Source organism: Leptonychotes weddellii, chromosome 4 (assembly GCF_054177405.1).
Source record: "Leptonychotes weddellii isolate Sample4059 chromosome 4, ASM5417740v2, whole genome shotgun sequence".
NCBI lineage: Eukaryota > Metazoa > Chordata > Mammalia > Carnivora > Phocidae > Leptonychotes > Leptonychotes weddellii.
The window spans coordinates 147,352,787-147,372,571 of record NC_138372.1 but is presented as its reverse complement, the minus strand read 5'-3'; the positions used below and the strand labels follow the sequence as shown (position 1 = coordinate 147,372,571).

The 19,785-nt window shown below is 32.6% G+C and overlaps 1 protein-coding gene across 2 annotated transcripts in view; it reads left to right on the top strand.

Annotated features, from left to right (window-relative positions):
* Positions 1-19,785, top strand: part of CSMD3 (CUB and Sushi multiple domains 3) — a 1,160,890-nt gene that overhangs the window by 1,083,432 nt on the left and 57,673 nt on the right. For both annotated transcript variants that reach the window (XM_081816413.1, XM_081816412.1), the window contains 6 exons: positions 2,505-2,690; positions 4,233-4,427; positions 7,549-7,722; positions 14,313-14,486; positions 17,209-17,382; positions 19,325-19,510. In XM_081816413.1, coding sequence (XP_081672539.1) covers positions 2,505-2,690; positions 4,233-4,427; positions 7,549-7,722; positions 14,313-14,486; positions 17,209-17,382; positions 19,325-19,510 — 1,089 coding nt within the window. The remainder of the gene's footprint in view (positions 1-2,504; positions 2,691-4,232; positions 4,428-7,548; positions 7,723-14,312; positions 14,487-17,208; positions 17,383-19,324; positions 19,511-19,785) is intronic.

Genomic DNA, 19,785 nt, shown 5'->3' with positions numbered 1-19,785 from the left:
GGAGTCTGCTTCTCCCTCTGACCCTCCTCCCTCTCATGCTCTCTCTCTATCATTCTCTCCCTCTCAATAAGTAAATAAAAATCTTTTAAAAAATAAAATAAAATATAGCCATTTTATACTAACCACATATGTGGACCTATTCTTTTTTTTTTCCTTATTTATTTATTTATTTATTTTTAAGATTTTATTTGTTTATTTGACAGAGACACAGAGAGAGAGGGAACAGAAGCAGGGGGAGTGGGAGAGGGAGAAGCAGACTTCCCGCCAAGCAGGGAGCCTGATGTGGGGCTCGATCCCAGGACCCTGGGATCATGACCTGAGCGGAAGGCAGATGCTTAACGACTGAGCCACCCAGGCGCCCCTTCTTTTCTTTTTATTATGTTACGTTAATCACCATACATTACATCTTTGGTTTTTGAGGTAGTGCTCCATGATTCATTGTTTGCGTATAACACCCAGTGCTCCATTCAATACGTGAATACCCTCTTTAATACCCATCACCAGGCTAGCCCATCCCCCCACCCTCAGTTTATTTCTCTAGAACCCTCAGTTTGTTTCTCAGAGTCCATAGTCTCTCATGGTTCATCTCCCCCTCCGATCTCTCCCCCTTCATTTTTCCCTTCCTGCTACCTTCTTCTTCTTTTTTTTTTTTTTTAACATATAATGTATTATTTGTTTCAGAGGTACAGGTCTGCAATTCAACAGTCTCACACAATTCACAACACTGACCATAGCACATACCCCCCCCCAGTGTCTATCACCCAGCCACCCCATCCCTCCCACCCCCTACCACTCCTTTTTAAACTTTATTTCCTTTCTACTTTGATCTAAGTTCAACCTACACTACTCCAATAATGTATAGTTGATTTTTTTTTTTAATCAGTAAATACACAGTCTTTGGTGGGGTTCTGTAGGGAGATGACTTATTACAAATTGAAATTCCCAAAAGTCCTAAGTAGAAATATCAACATTGCTTGAACAGACATCAGGGAACCATTTACGTCTGCAACATGATAGAAGGGATAATAACATAATTATATGAGATTGCCTATATAATTTATTAAGTCAATGTTACTGCTTTTCTGTTCATAATTTTCAAGTTATCAGATTATGAAAGATCAAACCGTGCACCAGTAGGGAGTCTGCCATTCAATTTTGTGAATGTCATATAGATTTCACTAAGATATTTCACTTCATAGTGAAATTCACATGGATTAATTAAAATTAAACACCTAAGTGGTAGGTTTTCTGAAAGAAGTTGAAAAACAATTTTAAGTTGAAATGAAAGCTAGGTAACTAGAACACAAGTCTGTCAATATTAAAACCAAACTCAAACCTTTCTGTTCTTTATTTCTTTTAATATGAGAAAAATGTACTTATAAGTCTAGTATATTTTATAGGAAACCTAGAAGACTAGATATTTCAGAATTCAGAAATTTTCTGATTTTATAGAGGTAATACAGTACACATACCAGATGTTACATAACTCCAGCTGGTTGTGGAGCTGTACCCATAATCATATACACTAGTTTTTGTGCAGACATATGTACAAATATTTACACATATCTGAATATGATAGAAAAGATACAAATAATCTCATTTTAATCAGGGTTTTGCTGCCAAATATATTCACTGAAAGCTTATGTTTTTTTCTTTGATTTTGGAGATGCAAATGTGTACTGGTAAAGATGGCAAACAATCAATCTTAGAGTATATCTGTATAGTCATTTGAATTTATGAGATGTGAAAATACCTGATATACAATAAAGTAAATAAAAATTTCTACTGTAACTATCACATTATGGGAAAACTAATTTCAACTAAATCAGATTCATTGTAGATGAAAACCAAGACATCTAAGACATATCAGTGAAATGCAGGATGATTCAACCTAGGTTTTAAGACAATATGTCCAGGCCCTATATTTATTAAACATGTTGATCACATGATATTCTATAGATGGTGCCCAAGCACATAGAGTTTGGACCTAAAACAAAGCAATATCCAGCTTCCAGTTAAAATAAATCTAAGCATCTATGCATTGTATTCCTGGCCAAAGCCCTGATGAGTATTAGTTACCAACACCTTTATAATCTTTAATAATTATCTGTCAAATTAATTGGCCAAACTTGTTATGTGATGGCCCAGTTATGGATTAGCCGTAGATACACCCTATATTTATCCAATTTTCATTATCATATAATTTATATGAATGCTGATAACCATGCACACACTGACAAGAAACCAAGTAAGAAACCCAGAAATAAAGCATTAATAATGTATGGATTCACCAATCAAAAAAAAAAAAATGCATTCAATAGGAGTTTGAAATAAATTATTCAAAAAGTTATGGTTCAGGAAAGCCTTTTTAGGAGATATTCTGAAATTGTTTCAGAGGAATTAATAAAATCCCAAATAGTTTACATGCTTTACAATTTAAGAGACTTATCTACTAAATTAAGTATTTTTCTGTTTCTATGATTTTGTACATGTATTCATTCTAGCAATTTCCTGCGGGATTCCTAAAGCTCCAACAAATGGAGGAATACTCACAACAGACTACTTGGTAGGAACCCGAGTTACCTATTTTTGTAATGATGGATATAGATTGTCGTCTAAGGAACTTACCACTGCCATATGTCAATCAGATGGAACTTGGAGCAATCATAACAAGACCCCTCGCTGTGTTGGTATGTGTGTTAAGGAAATGGTATCATTTGTGTTTCTATTGGCATCTCGTATGCTTTAAAAGTTTATGTATTGTTCAAATTTTAGAACTAATCCCTGAAGTGAAATGTGATGTCTAAGAGGGAAATAAAAGTTAATTAAGCTGTCTTGTACCATGAACAACTAGAAGACAGTATAAGGACATAAACTCCAGAATATTTATGTCAAAAAATTAAAGTGAATTTTATTTTACATAACACAGTTTCACTTATTTTGTAAACATTCATCCATCAGTCAACATGTACTTTCTGTATATGTCCTTAAACAAATTTAAAGATTTATAATTAATAAAATTATATTCGAATACATTCAGCTCTGATTTTTATAAGGACAAAAGATGTTGCTAAGATGATCCATAACCTCAACTTCCATCAGTATTCTTCAGGTCACTTCCACTTAGAATATTTCCATTGCTTTCATTACTACTTTAATAGGTAAATGAATATTATGTAATGGTGACAGCAAATAATTCTGTTAAAATATTTGGTAGCAAAAGAATTGGAAAATGTTGGCTTAAATAAGGTTTTTTGTCTCTATATTACATTTATTTCTTATCACTTAATACTAACCTTTCAACTTAGTTATTTCATTTAAAATGAAAGTTGTTAAATTATGTGTAGTCTTAACATAGGTATTGAATCATGCTTCTGTTTATCTTATGTTGAGTAAGTTTTGAATTAGCCAAAGTTTATAACACAACTCTTGCACAAAAACACCATTCTCATAAAACAGATTTCCTCAAAATAAGTCCTTCCAAAATTTCTGAATTAATGAGACTATGTTGTTTCCATATATTGCCTATTGTGACCAATGCTGCAATGAACATGAGCATGCAGATATCTCTTTGAGATCCTGATTTCATTGCCTTTGGATGTATACCCAGATTGGGATTACTGAATCATATGGTGGTCCTCTTTTTCATTTATGAGGATCTTCCATATTGGCTCTACATATATATTCCATAATGGCTGTGCCGGTTTACATTTCCACCAACTTGTACCAGGGTTCCCTTTTTCCTACATCCTGTCATTTGTATCTCATAAAAGTTGGGAAGAAAGATTTCAAAAAGAATACTTTTAAATCAGCTTCAAAGAAAAGAGAAAATTTTAACAAATTCATATAATTGGAATGATTCATCACTAAAATACATTTCATGTCTTTCTGTATTAAGGAATAAATTTGGATATGATAATATCCAAGAAAGAAAAGAAAGAAGAGGGTAGAGGTAAGGCAGTAATAAAGATACTGGGTAAATAGAATAATATGTACACAGACATTGAAGTGTGAAATAGTATAACGTATTCAAGGAACTGCCAGCAATACCATAGAGCTGGGGGACTGGAAAAGATTAACATGAAAAATAAATTTTTAAAAAAGCTGAAGGACTTTGGCACAATAGTGAATGAATTAAGGTAGTGGTGATGTAGGGGATGGAATAGATACAAGATACAGGTAGGTAGAACAGGCATGACTGATTAACATTTATGTTCTTGGTTATGGTATAGTTGTTACATGTCCAAGCATCAATTCCTTTACCTTGGAACATGGAAGATGGCGAATTGTGAATGGCTCCCATTATGAATACAAAACTAAGGTAGTTTTCAGCTGTGATCCTGGTTATCATGGGCTAGGTCCTGCTTCTATTGAATGTCTTCCTAATGGTACCTGGAGTTGGAGAAATGAAAGACCATATTGCCAAAGTAAGTATCCACTCAGCTAAACTTATTTCATAAGCTATTCTTTTTTTAATTTAAATTCAATTAATTAACATATAATGTATGATTTGTTTCAGGGGTACAGGTCTGTGATTCATCAGTCTTATATAAATACCCAGTGCTCATTACAACACATACTCTCCTCACTTGATTGAATTGTTTGGTCACTTCCTTTTCCAAACACACTAGAGCAATAATGAGATAATATTATTAAAAAGACAATTTATTCTCATTAAATTTTAAAATTTTGTAACTTTTTTTTTTTTTTTTTTTAGTAAATGCTCATAAAAAAAGCACCGGCTTTAGATATAGAAATCCTGTGTTTGGATTCTAAGTCTATCATTTACTACAATAACTTGATAATGCCTATTGTATACTTAAAACTTGCCAGGCAGGCACTGCTTTAGCCCTTTACGTGTATTAATTCATTTATTGTTTAGTCCATATCTTATGAAGTAGTTGATATTATTATACTTATTTTGTCAAAAAAAGAAACTGAGCCCCAGGTTTAATAATTTCTACACAAATCACAGAACCTATAAATGGTGGAGAAATGAGATTTAATCCAAGCTGTCAGACTATACCCTCTGGCTTTTAATCACTATATTATATGATGTTCATTTTCTCTGATCCTAAATTTCTTAAGCCAGAAAATTACAATAATACCTACCTTGTAGTTATTATAAAGATTTAATGGTATGTTATCTTGAAAATATCAGCTCGAACCTGATTCACAGCATGACCTCAATATTTATTGAATCAAATTGAACATATTGTTATTCTATTTCCATGCATTCTTATTATATAAATTGCCAGCATCTGATATAGATAAGTTAACTGAACATAGGACATTCAGGTGAAATATTATGAAGTCCCTACATTTATTATTTGCTTTGTGCCAGGAAATATGCTAGGCTGAAAATTCACTCTTTTCATTTTGTGCCCAACACAACTCTGGCATTTATGACATAAACACTCATAATTTATAAATAAACTAATAAAGGAATCAGAAGTCTAAATAGGATTATGATTATGATTATTAAGAATTTCAACACAGCAAACAATTGTCTTTGTGTAATAAGTATGTGAGTATCTACTATTATTTTATTGATGAATATTCTATTTTGCAATCTATTTTTTTAATATCCATATAAGGGGGTTTCCTTCTTTTGTAAGATAATCATATTGATGAATTAAAACCTCAAAAATAGATGTCAAAACTATAATTGTGATATTCTAAAAATATGGCATCTATATTTTTTAATTTTTGCCCTGTTCTTTCGCATTTTCTCCTAGGAGTTTTCTTTGCTTCTAGCCTCGTTGTTCTTCCAGTATTATTTCATTATAGAGGCACATGGGATAGAGAAATTTCAAAGAGCTATGAAAAAATTATCTACAATAAAATCTTTAATTTAATCAGGCATTCAACAAATGTTTGTCTTGTTCTTTTGTGATGATGTAGAAGGGTTTAAGGGATCATCTATGATGTTGAAGGGTTTAAGAGATACATAAAATGAGGTCCCTGCCTACAGGTAAGAGTGGGGGAAAGACAAAGAATTTAAGATAGCATTTCATTGAGAAAAATGGAAAGAATAGTGATTTTGCTGATTCTCTATTCATCTTTTAAATTAAAATAATATAAATAGTAATATTATTAATATTAATAAATAGTATAGCTACTGCAAAGTGTTGTTGAGGGATTGGTTCAAAACAATCACTATATTTAAAATTTTACATGCAACAATTTAAAGTTTGCAAATTTTCTCTTTGTCTGCCTAATGGACACCTAAAGCCTAGATCTGAAAGTCAGCACTGTAGGCTGGTGGCTAAGTATTGGATTCTGGAGTTTGACCACTGGGTTTTAATTTTGATTTAGCTATTTATAGGCTGTGTGACCTTATTAAAGTTACTTAACTACTATGTGCTCCTATCCTAGTCCATACAATTCAGATAGTGACTCCACCTACCTCATAGAGTTGTTTTGAGAATTATTTATCTTAAAGCACTAGTAATAGTGTCTGGTACAAAATAAGCACTCAATAAACATTATCCACTATTGTTTTTTATTCAAGAAAGACATTTTATTTGCACTCTTTAAATATGAAGGAGTTATAAGAGCTGGGTTCTAAATGACCTAGTGAGTCAATCTCTTTTTTAGTTTTTTAAAACCTACAAACAAAATGTGAAATATCATTCTATCTAATGGTTTTTCTGAAAGTCAAATGATATTTTACATGTATATTTCTTTATAAACTGTGGAGATCTCAACAAAAATTACTTGTAATTACAAGCATCCCTCAGAGATATTGTGGGTTCAGTTCCAGACCACCCTAATAAAGCTAATACTGCAATAAAGGAAGTCAAATAAAATTTTTGGCTTCCCAGTGCTTATATAAAAGTTATATTTACACTATACTGTAGTCTATAATGGCATTGTGTTTAAAAAATAATGTACCTATCCTAATTAAAAAATACTTTATTGCTAAAAACGCTAACCATCATCTGAGCTTTCAGTGAGTGGTAATCACAGATCACCATAACGAATATAATAATAATGAAAAAATTTGAAATATTGTGAGAATTACCAAAATGTGACGCAGAGACACAAAGTGAGCAAATAGTGTTGGAAAAATCGCCCTCATAGTCTTACTCAATGCAGGGCAGTCACAAACCTTCCATTTGTAAAGGCGCAACATCTGCCAAGCTCAATAAAGTGAGGTATTCCTGTACTCTTTTAGCATTGTTTCAGATTAAAGAGGAAATTTTGGCTCAGGTAAGTCAAAATGATGGAAATCCTTCACCTTGTGATTTTTTTTCTTTTATGACAACCTGCTGAGTGATCAGATTGGCTAAGCAAAGATGCAAAAGTAGCTTCGTTATATGTTGCTCTCCCTCAGAACGTTTTAAGAGAACTCAGAGAGGATAGATTTTAAATTGTGTCATCTATTTTCTCTGCATTTTCACACTCATTCGAAATGTCTTACAAATGTCGATTTCAGTTGTGAATATGTCAGATCATAGAGAATTCAAAGTGTTAAAAACATGGTTTTGTTATAAGTGCACATTGACTGTCTCTAAGCATTTTTATTTTTTTATTGTTTTCAAGTTATTTCCTGTGGAGAACTACCTACACCTCCAAATGGAAATAAGATTGGAACTCAAACTTCATACGGCTCCACGGCCATCTTTACCTGTGATTCCGGATTCATGCTTGTGGGCTCTGCTGTACGGGAATGCCTTTCTTCAGGTCTTTGGAGTGGATCTGAAACCAGATGCCTAGGTACAGATTTTTGAATCATTTTAACCAACACACCCCCACCCCCCACCTCTGAAAAGGAGGCAGCTCTTTTTCCATAACAAGAGATGATCATTTATATTGACTCAGTAAGGATGCTAACCAGAAAATGTTTAACTTTAAAAATGTCTCATGGTAGAAAAGCTATTAAACAGATAACCCTTAAAGCTAATCAACTAGTATTTCAAATGAGAATCTTATGCCATTAAGGAGAGACACATTTTCCTCCAGGCATGTGAAAATAAAAAGGTGAAAACTAATTGCTGAAAATTATATGTCTGCATACTCAGCTGGATTAATCACTGTAGAAGTTAATTCATTCTAAACCATAGTCAATTCTCCTTTCAGCTATTTGCTTAAGGTAATGATCGAAGGAGAAAACGATTTCCGCATTTAAACTCTTTCTCCCTTTTAACTTCATAAGATTTTAACATGTGTAATATTACTTTCTATTAAACTTATTTAAAATATATTTTTTCAAACCTGATTTTAGGCAAATGGGATTTTTCCCTCTTAGGGTTTTTTAATTCATTATAAAAAAAAACTGTTCAGTTAAAGAAACTGAACTAGCTAGTTCTTTTTGCCCTTCCTCCTTTATTATTAAAAGAATATAATGATTTATGCTTTATCTTTTTTTCAAAGACTTCAATAAATTTTTTAATATTAAGATAATGGTATGATTTATGATTTATTTTTCTCCAAAATGATTTCAAGATATGACAGCAAGTACTGAATTAAGCATAATGAAAATTTTTCTAATAATTATTCACTTGTCTGTTGGGAACAAGAGATAATCTTTTTGTTTACTAATTTAAGTATCATTGTTTATTATCAACCAGGGTATTGCTAGATGGGACAGTGTTTTGTCTATAAATATTTACTCTATTTAAGAATATGAGGCAAGGCAGAAAAGTCTATACTTTAACAATTTAGATACATATTGTTTTGCTTATAACTTGAGCATATTCATGTTCGTGCAATCATTATTTAAAAAAAGGTATAGCCACAGGTTTTGATTAAAATCCTTTTTTCCCCTCTCAAGTATATTTGTTAATAAGTACACTTGGAAGCCTAGCAACAATGGTTTCTTTATAAGAGCATGTATGTTTGAATATGCTATAAGACTATTATATAAAAAAATGGTACAAAATTAAGTCTTTATATATTTATATAGGATTAAATAATCAAAATATTTTTCATAGTTCCAAACTGATTTTGGTTATGCAGATATCAATTACAGATTATTTAGTTTACATATAAACTTGAAAATGTATATGTAATCTAAATTTGAAATGCTATATTTTGTGGCTCTCTGCCCTGATGAACTGTTATTGTGTATTGTGTATTATTTATTGAATACTGTATATAGAGGGTGGTTTTATTCACCTGTTTAGAATCCTGATTCTGTTTTCTGAAGAGATAAGGTATAACAGGAAGATTTATAAGAAAACATTGCCTCTCAGTCTATGAAGACAGCATCACCATCCATTGCAGAAGGTGTAGTGTTGACATCTAATATAAACTCCGAAGGATGTGGGTAGAAAGAAAATGCAATTGCCAAACAAGCAAATCCTAGAATCTTATGCTTGAACTTGACTTTAAGAATTAATGTAGTCCAGTCATTCTCATGTTTGAAAAAAACAAAAAACAAAAAACTTGTTCTTATAGCCACAGACACTTTTGGCTAATAATGGCCACTAGTATGTGCTTATGATCATTTCTCTAAATACAGTGCATTTATTCCTAGTCTGCCAGCATCTTATTATGAATTTTTCAGCTTTTCAGTTGAAACACTTGACTGTGACACTTGCCATGTGGGTGTCTCTGTGCCCACCACCTAGATTCTACAATTAACATTTTGTCATTTTTGCTTATCACACATCTATCTATCCTTCAAGCCTCTATCAATCCATCAGTTCATTTTTTTGGATGTATTTAAAAGTAACGTGCAGAATTCATTGTACTTTTTTGCTTAACATTTCAGCATGCATATCATTACCAAGAGTTTAATATTTGCTTACTTTTCTTGATTCTTTTTTACCATGGCAAAATGTGTATACAATGGAATGTATATATCATAAACACAAAATGAGATGCGTTTTGTCAAATGTGTATAACTGTCTAACTTAAACCACTTTGTAGTTACACAATATTACTATTACCTTGGAAAGGTTCCTCATGGCCCTGTACAGCCAATCTGCAACTCCCTCCAACCCTGAGACAATAATTGTTTTGTTTTGTTTTTTTACCATATGTTAGTTTTCCCTTTCTAGAAATCCTTACGATTGGAATTCTAAATTATATACCGTGTAAGACTTCTTTCATTCTCTTTCCATGTTGTTGTGTGTGTATCACTATTTTTTTAATTGCTGAATAGAATTCCATTATATGAATATGCCACATGTTGGTCAATCCCCTATTGATAGACACCTGACCCTTGTCCAGTTTTTGGGCTATTATGAAGAAAGGTGCAATGAATATTCATGTAAAAATCTTTTTGTGAGCATATGTATTCATTTCTCTTAAAGATTTAGGAGTAAAATTCCTGGAAGAGTTCTTGTCTCACATTTTCTCCAGCATGTGGTAGAGCCAGTCTTTTAATTTTATCCATTCCATTGGGTGCATAAAGGTATTTTATAACATTTTAATACGCATTGTCTTGATGATTACTGATAGAGTACAGTTTCTTGAGCTTTTTGGCCACTTGTAAATTTTCCTTTGTGAATTGGTGAAGTATTTTTTATATTGAATTGGCTTTTATTATGAACTGTAGGAGTCTTTGTATATTCTGGTGGTAAGGACTTCATTATTATGTGCTTTATAGATATCTTCTTGCAGCCTGTGAGACTTGCTTACTTATTTCTTCTTTTAATAGGCAGAAATTTTAAATTTTATAAAGTCTATCTTTTCTGGTTATTGCTTTTTGTGTCTTGTTTACAAAACTTTTACTCGGCTAGAAGTCACAAAGATTTTCTTTCATATTTTCTTCTAGAAGTTTTATAGTTTTTGGAGTTACTTTTATATCTAGGATTTATCTTTAATTTGCTCTTGTATGTATAATGAATGATGTAAAATTGAGGTTTAGTTTTTTTCTAGAAGGGCACTATTTGTTGAATAGGTTTTATAATAAGCCTTGAAATTTTGTATGTATATCTTTCAAATTTTTCTTAATTTTCAAGATAACTTTGGATACTGTGTATATTTCCAATTTCATATAAGTTTTAGACTTAGTTTATCAATTTTTATTTTTAAAAATATCTAGTAGGATTATGATTAGGTCACATTGAATCCATACATCATTTGAGGAGAATTTGCATCTGACAATGTTGAATCTTTGACATTAATAAGCATACTCTATTTAGTATATTTATTCATTTATTTAGGTCTTCAATTTTTTGCAATAGCAATATTTTGTATTTTTAACATAGAGATCATTTATGTCTATTGCTAAAATTATTCCTGAGAATATTTAATGTGTTTCTAATGTTATAAGTGAAATTGTTCATTTTTAATTACATTTTTCATTTAATTTACATTTTCACATTGTTTGTTCCTAATATATAAAATATAATTATTTGAAATATTTATCTAGTATCCTGAAAACTTGCTAAATCATTAATTTTAGGATTTTCTTAAAATTGGATTTTCCACATATGTATCATCTGAGCTTAGAATAGTTTTCCTTTTCTGTTTTCCAAATTTATGCTTTCTTTCTTCCTTTGTATTCATGTTTGTACTGCACAGGGCCAATAAAACAATGTTAAATAGAACTGGTGAGAGTGGTCATCCTTGTCTTATTCCCTACATGAGGAAGGAAGAATTCAGTATTTCTTTGGTAAATATGTTAACTGGAGCTTTTTCTTAGATGTCTTTTGGCATCTGGAGACTCAATTCTCAACAATAAACAATGCTCTGGACACCAACTGGGTTTCCTATGATTCCACTCAATTCTATCACTGTCTACCTGGAGACAGCATCAGATTCCTTAGGTGAAAGTTTCTGTCTTTTATTTTTTTTCTTAAAGATTTTATTTATTTGAGGGTTAGGCATCTGCCTTTGGCTTGGGTCCTAGTCTCAGGGTCCTGGGATTGAGCCCCAAGTAGGGCTCTCTGCTCAGCAGGGAGTCTCTCCCTCTCCCTCTGTGCCCTCTTCCTCTGTGCTCCCTCTCTCTCTCTCTCACTCTCTCAAGTAAATAAATGATCTTAAAAATGTATATTGTATTTATTTGAGAGAGAGAGAGAGAGAGCACAAGCTGGAGGAGGGGCAGAGGGAGAGGAAGAAGAAACTCCCCACTCAGTGGGGAGCCCGGGATCATGACCTGAGCCAAAGACAGATGCTTAACCAACTGAGCCACCCAGGTGCCCCTAAAAGTTCAGTCTTATAAAACTGCTTTCCATTCCCCCTTCAGATGCCAGTCATAAGCCCAGGCTATTACCTGTGCTTCTGACTGGCTCTAAATCACAGATTCCTATGACCCCCTCCTTGGATTTGATTAATTTGCTAAAGTGGCTCACAGAACTCAGAGAAACATTTTACTTACTATACGGGTTTATTACAAGAGGATGTAACTCAGGCAGCCAGATAGAAGGAATGCATAGGGCAAAGTATGTGAGAATGGTGCGGAGCTTCCATGCTTTCTGAGGGCCCCACTCTCCTAAATCTTCTTGTGTTCACCAACCCAGAGGCTCTCTGAACCCTGTGCTTTTGGTTTTTTATGGAGGCTTCATTGCCTGGGCATGATTGATTAAATCATTAGCCACTGGCAATTAATTCAACTTCCAGTCTTTCTCTCCTCCCTGGAGGTCCAAACCTTCTAATCATATGGTTGGCTCCATTGGCACCCAGCCTACATACTTAGGTGAGATCTCAAAGCCACCTCATTAACGTAACAAGACACATTTTTTTTCTTATCATTTAGGAAATTCCAAGAGTTTTAGGAGCTCTGTGCCAGAAACAGGGACCAAGACCAAATACATACTTCCTACTATAAATCATAATATTGCAGATGTCTTTATCAGGTTGAAAATTTCCCTTACATTCTAAATGCGTTGTTAGTTTTCATCATGAATTGGTACTGAATTTTGCCAAATGCTTCTTCTTCATCTATTGAAGTAATCATATTTTCCCCCTTCACTCTATTAATATGTCACTATCTCACTCTGTCAAATTACAGTGGTTGATTTTATGTATGTTTCTAGATTGGTTTTCTAAAATTTTAATGAGTTCTGCATCTATTTTCATGATGGATATTGGTTTTTAATGTCTTCCAGTTTTACTACTGGGGCTGTGATTACCTCATAAAACAAATTAAGAAGTAATCCTTTCTTTTCTATTCTAAGAGTGTGTATATTTTTTTTTAACTTAAATATTTGGTTAAAACAGTAAAAACATTTGAGCCTGAGTGGTTTTTGTGGGAAGGATTTTGTTTAAGAATTAATGTACTTTTGGGGATGCCTGGGTGGTTCAATTGGTTAAGCATCTGACTCTTGATCTCAGCTCAGATCTTGATCGCAGGGTCATGAGTTCAAGTCCCACACTGTGCTCCATGCTGGGTGTGGAGCCTATTTAAAAAAAAAGTGTGGGGGGGGACATTTGGGTGGCTCAATAGGTTGAACTTGGGACTCTTGGTTTTCATTTAGGTCATGATCTCCGGGACATGTAATAGATTGGGCTCCACCTCAGTGCAGAGTCCGCTTGTCCCTCTCCTGCCCCCTCTGCCCCTCCCCTGCCCCATGAGTGCATACACAGGCTCTTCCTCTCTATCTCTAAAATGAATGAATAAAATCTAAAAAAAAATTCAAGTACTTTAATAAATGAAAGACTATTCATATTTTCTATTTTATCTTGTGTTAGTTTTGGTATACAATTTTTAAAGCATATGCCCTTTTCTTCTGAACTGTTAAATGTATTGTCATAAAACTGTCCTTCATATTACCTTATCCTTTTAATTTCTGTAAGCTTGTAGTAGTATCACTTCATTTCTGTTATTGGTAATTTTGGTCTTTTTTGTGTATGCTAGATAGAATTAGCTAGGAGGTTAGCAATTTTTTGGCCATTTTTAAAGAAAGACATTTTAGCTTAGGTAATGTCCTCTGTGGTTTTCTATTTTCTATTTCCTTGATTTCGGTAACTATCTTCAATATATCCTTTCATCTACTTTGGCTTTATTTTGCTCTTCTTTTTCCTCTTCTTAAGGTGGAATCTTAACTCATTGATTGTGTATCTTTTTTTCCTTTCCAATAAAAGTGTTTAACACTATAAATCTTTTCACTAAACACTGATTTATCTGCATTCCTTAAATTTTGATATATTTTTATTTCTACACAGTTTGAAATGTTTTCTAACTACTTTTAGACCCAAGTGTTACTAGAAATAACATTTTCTTTTAAATCCCAAATATTTGGCATTTTGCTGAGTATCTTGTAGTTATCTTTATGTCATATTATCATGTTTGCATTATTTGTAGCATGCTTATAAATAAACTTTAAAAGTTTAGTAATGTTATATATATATATAAGTACAAAAATAAAACTTAAATCACAATATTAAAAATATTACTTTCTGACCCATTTCAGCGGGTCACTGTGGAATTCCAGAGCTCATTGTGAATGGTCAAGTCATTGGAGAAAATTATGGATACAGAGACACAGTTGTTTATCAGTGTAATCCTGGTTTTCGATTAATTGGTTCTTCAGTAAGAATATGCCAACAGGATCACAACTGGTCTGGTCAGCTCCCATCCTGTGTGCGTAAGTAAGCATGACAGAAGTAATTAGAAGCCTCTGGTCTCATATAACTACCCATATTTTTTTCTTAGGTAAGATACACACACAAACAAACACACACATAAAACCATCCATAAAACCAAGAAAGTGGAAGAAAATATTGGAATGTCTGTTATTATTTATGTTTTATCATAAAGACAAGAAATTAAGTTCAGCTATTCTAGTATTTAATATGAATACACAATATTTATAAATGCATATTCTTATGTGGAAGGTATATTTTTGACAAATGTTAACTTACAAGGATTTGATTCCTTGAGACCAATGTGCAGCAGCATCAGTATTTTCATAATGTGGTATTATGAAACTTTTTATAGTGAAAATACTTTGGATAATTTTTTTTCTAATAATTACGATGCTGTGGCTGTCATATCAAAATCAGATCCTGATGGAGTGTAATTAGTGGGGAAAAAACTTGTTAGACATGATATGAAGAACTATTGTTCTCATTTCAGTTCCATTACTAATTATATGTGCTAATGCAGGTCATTTAATCTCTCTAGGCCTTAATTCCATTATACATAAAGTGAATGGTTAAAGGTATTTATAATTATCTTTCCTTTTAGCTTCAAAATCCATCTTATTCTTAAATCCATCAAGATTACATATACACAGCTGATGTAATTATAGTATTTTTTCATAAAAGTTTATATGAAATATTTAAAATCTATTTAAAGTTTTGTTTTACAGCACTCTTTTCACTGTTTTAAAATTCATACAAAATTGTGTAACACTATGTAATTTGGGAATTGTTTCAATAATATCTCTCACTGGTTCAAAAGATATCTATCTGACCTTTTAAGTTAATTTACTTATGAACTCTCACATGAAGAATAAAGTGGGATGTAAAATAAAAGTTTTTTGTTATTATTTTTTAAATACAGCTGCTGTGCTTTGTGGTTTCTATGTGTATGGCATAGATTTGCCCACTGTGCATTTAATTTGAATGTAATAGCACAAAAGTAAGAATAGAATTGAATATTGATATTCAATACTTTTATTTTATTTTACTTATAGTTTTAAAAATTCTTTTACTTTCCTTAATCCACTTAATCTCCACCAGTACACAGTATTTCACATCACAGTCTGTCTTATTTTGGACTAGAAAGGCAATCATCAATGTGTTCCGTATTTTTTTCTTTCTCCTGATCATTTCCATCCACAATTACTGACATTTATATCAAAATTGGTGTTAGAAAATGAGAATAAACCTGTAAATGTGCTGTAATTATAACATCTTATGATCATACTATAGACATTCTGGAGGCTTCAGATAAATAATGCATGGGACTTTTAGCATGGATTCACAGGAAATACTTCATTTATTCGGTGACTAATTACATCCATATTTATAGATTTCATTGTCAAATTTTTATTCAAACAAAACATATTTATTAAAGTTCTAGTTTCATAGAAAATACTTCCAGGTGTTGAAATTTAATAGAATAATGGACCATAGAGTTAATAATTAATATTGCTTTTCTAAGGGGTGTGTGTGTGTATGTGCGTGTGCATGTGCATATTCACACAGACTGATGATTTAAAGACAGCACATTATGCTTGGGTCTGTCCTAGATTTTTTTCCATTTCATCTATATTCAGGCATAGCCAACTAATACCACTGTTTTTTTTGTTGAGTAATTGAGACTATAAAAGAAAATTGGCCCTTGGGGTAAAACTGGTTTCTTTATTGATAATTTTAACAAGAATAAGATGCAGTTAAATTTCCAAATGAGTAGGTTGACATTAACAATACAGCTGAAAAATAACTGCTCTTGGGTCATTTCAAAAGTACTAAAAGTGACTATGGTTTTTCTCTGTGCCCAGTTATGAAGCACTATTACTGGAGTTGCTTTGATTAATAGAGTGAGATGATGCAGTAAAACAGTTCACAGAAATACAGTTGTTTGGGAAAAGCCTAGCAGTACATAAAATCTAGAATAGAACTATAACCCTAAAAACATTTAAATAATTTATCTAATTGATACATTACTTCTAAACAAAATTGTGCTAAATTATCAAGTATCAATTGTGAAGAAGATAAGCCAGTAAAATCAACACGTTTACAGTGTTCATATTGGTATCTCAGAAGAGTAAGGAGAATGCTGCTACATCATGCAGTATTTTTATTGTTTACTTTATACAGTCACATTAATTCTTCAAGCACACTTTACTTGTCAATCTACTATTCATAAAAATTAATTGTATAAATAATACTAAACTATTTCAAAATTAAATACAAAAAACTGCCTTTATGGACCTTCCATTCTTAAACTTAACTAGAAAAGGAAAATAGGTTCAGTTTCATTCCTTTCTGCTTCTAACTAGTGACATGGACTTCAAGCATTCCCAGATTTCTTTGAATTACAGTATTTGTCCAAAAAAACAAAAACAAAACAAAATAGAGAGAGAGAGAATGAAAGAACATCTCTGTACCACTAGCATGAAATGATCACAATTATAAATATTTGTCTCTTTACTAATATAATATTTCTATTCTATTAGACTATTTTGAAAGCATTCTAAATTGCTCCCTTGCAATAGTAAAAGTACTTTAAATATGTTTTCACATAAAAGTGGTCTTCTTTCCATTTCGTTTGAAATGATTCAATGTAACTGTCATGTGATAACTGATAACCAAATATTCTGCTTTGTGCTTCTCCTCTCCCCCACCCATTGCTATTAGCTGTTAGCTGTGGTCACCCTGGTAGTCCAATTTATGGAAGAACAAGTGGCAATGGATTCAACTTTAATGATGTGGTGACATTCTCTTGCAATATTGGGTATGTTATGCAAGGGCCAACAAAGGCACAGTGCCAGGCCAACAGACAGTGGAGCCATCCTCCACCAGTGTGCAAAGGTAAACATCTAATTATATTCCAGCTTAAGGCGTGGTAATAATGTGTCTGTGTGAGCATAGATGACAACATTTGAAATAACTTGGTCAGAATAGTAGAATGTTTTCAGCTAATAAAACAGAAGGATTTAATATTGATGTCCTCTCATTAGCTTTGCTGTCCTTTTTCCTTAATTTTTATCCTATGTTCTTAAAAGTTAAAATTAGCAGGTTTTACTTTTTGGGTGGGGGGCTTTAAAAAACTTTTTAGTTAGTTAACATACAGGGCAATATTGGTCTCTGGCGTAGAATTCAGTGATTCATCACTTACATACAACACCCAGTGCTCACCACAAGTACCCTCTTTAATCCCATCACCCATCTAGCCCATCCCCCACCCACCTCTCTCTATCAACCCGCAGTTTGTTCTCTATTGTTTAGAGTCTCTAATGGTTTGTTTCCCTCTCTTCTTTCTTCCCCCTACCCATATGTTCATTTGTTTTCTTTCTTAAATTCCACGTAAGTGTGAGATCATATGGTATTTGTCTTTCTCTGACTGACTTATTTCACATAGCATAACACACTCTAGCTCCATCCATGTTGTTGCAAATGACAAGATTTCATTTTGGCTGAGTAATATTCCATTGTACATATTATCCATTATCCATCCAAAATTATCCATTCATCGGTTGTTGGGCATTTGGGCTCTCTCCATAGTTTGGCTATTGTTTTTAATGCTGCTATAAACATCAGAGTGCATGTACCCCTTCAAATCTGTATTTTTTGTATCCTTTGAATAAATACCTAGTAGTGCAATTGCTGGATCATAGGGTCGTTCTATTTTCAATTTTTTAGGAACCTCCATACTGTTCTCCAGAGTGGCTGTACCAGTTTGCATCTCCACCAACAGTACAAGAGGGTTCCCTTTCTCTGCATCCTCTCCTACACCTGTTGTTTCTTGTGTTTATTTTAACCATTCTGATAGGTGTGAGGTGGTATCTCTATCTCATCATGGTTTTGATTTTTATTTCCCTCATGATGAGTGATGTTGAGCATCTTGTCATGTGTCTGTTAGCCATCTGCATATCTTCTTTGGAAAAGTGTCCATTCATGTCTTCTGCCCATTTCTTAACTGGATTATTTGGTTTTTTGGATGTTGAGTTTTATAAGTTCTTAATAGATTTTGAATACTAACCCTTTATCAGATGTCCTTTGCAAATATATTCTCTCATATAATAGACTGCCTTTTAGTTTTGTTGATTGTTTCCATCACTGTGCAGAAGCTTTTTATCTTGATGAAGTCCCAATAGATCATTTTTGCTTTTGTTTCCCTTGCCTCTGGCGATGTGTCTAGTAAGAAGTTACCAAGTTTTATTTTAACTGCTTAGCTTTATTATCTTGTACCTATTTTATGACTGCATAGAGAAAGTCATTTAGATCATTTTACTTGTGGTTTGCTTTATGATTAATGGAACTTACCTTTGGCATTTATTTTTTCATATTTTTGGGGAGACTGAGTCCTCATTTACTGTGATGCCAACACTGGAGGCTTCTTTATTGTTTTTTTTTTTCTATAGAAACAGATTAAAGAGATTTTTGCTGTTTTTCCATTTGCAAAGAGGTATGATATATTTTATACTGTCTGAGAAAATATAACCAAGTTATAATTTTTCTACATGCTTTATGGTTTATAGCTTAAGGTATCATTCTTTACATCTGTACTCAGTAGAATAGTTACGGAGTTACTATTGTTCAAAAATTTTTGCAGAAAAGTTTTCCTTTTTTCTATGTTTTCAACCACATGGCTTTCACTTTATTATCTATGTAGCCCATGTATTAATTTTATTCCTGGAATCTTCAGTTTGTTTGGTTAAATTTACCTTTGAAACTCCATTTCTAATGGAAATCTATGTAGGTCTGTATATATTATTCCAAACATAACTTCCAAAATTTGACATTTGTTTAGTGGTGAACTGCTCTGATCCTGGAATTCCAGCCAATTCCAAAAGAGAAAGTAAAATAGAACATGGAAATTTCACCTATGGCACTGTGGTATTCTATGACTGCAATCCTGGATATTTCTTATTTGGATCTTCGGTTTTAATATGTCAACCAAATGGACAGTGGGACAAACCTTTACCAGAATGTATCAGTAAGTAGATAATGTGAATTCTTCCTTGCGAAAATGCCATGGAAGCAACATGGGTTATTATTGTCTTATAAATTATGTAGAGCTATATATCAGAAGGATCTTGTTTGTAATTATTACTTTAATTCTTGATTTTATTGTTTCATTTTTTGAAACTATGGTCCCCTATATTCTGACAATTCAATGCCTGAATGCCATTTTTTATTAATATTAATGTGATTCTTTGATTTTGAGCTTTGATAAAGCAGATAGACTATGAAAAGCAGCATCTGTTATAG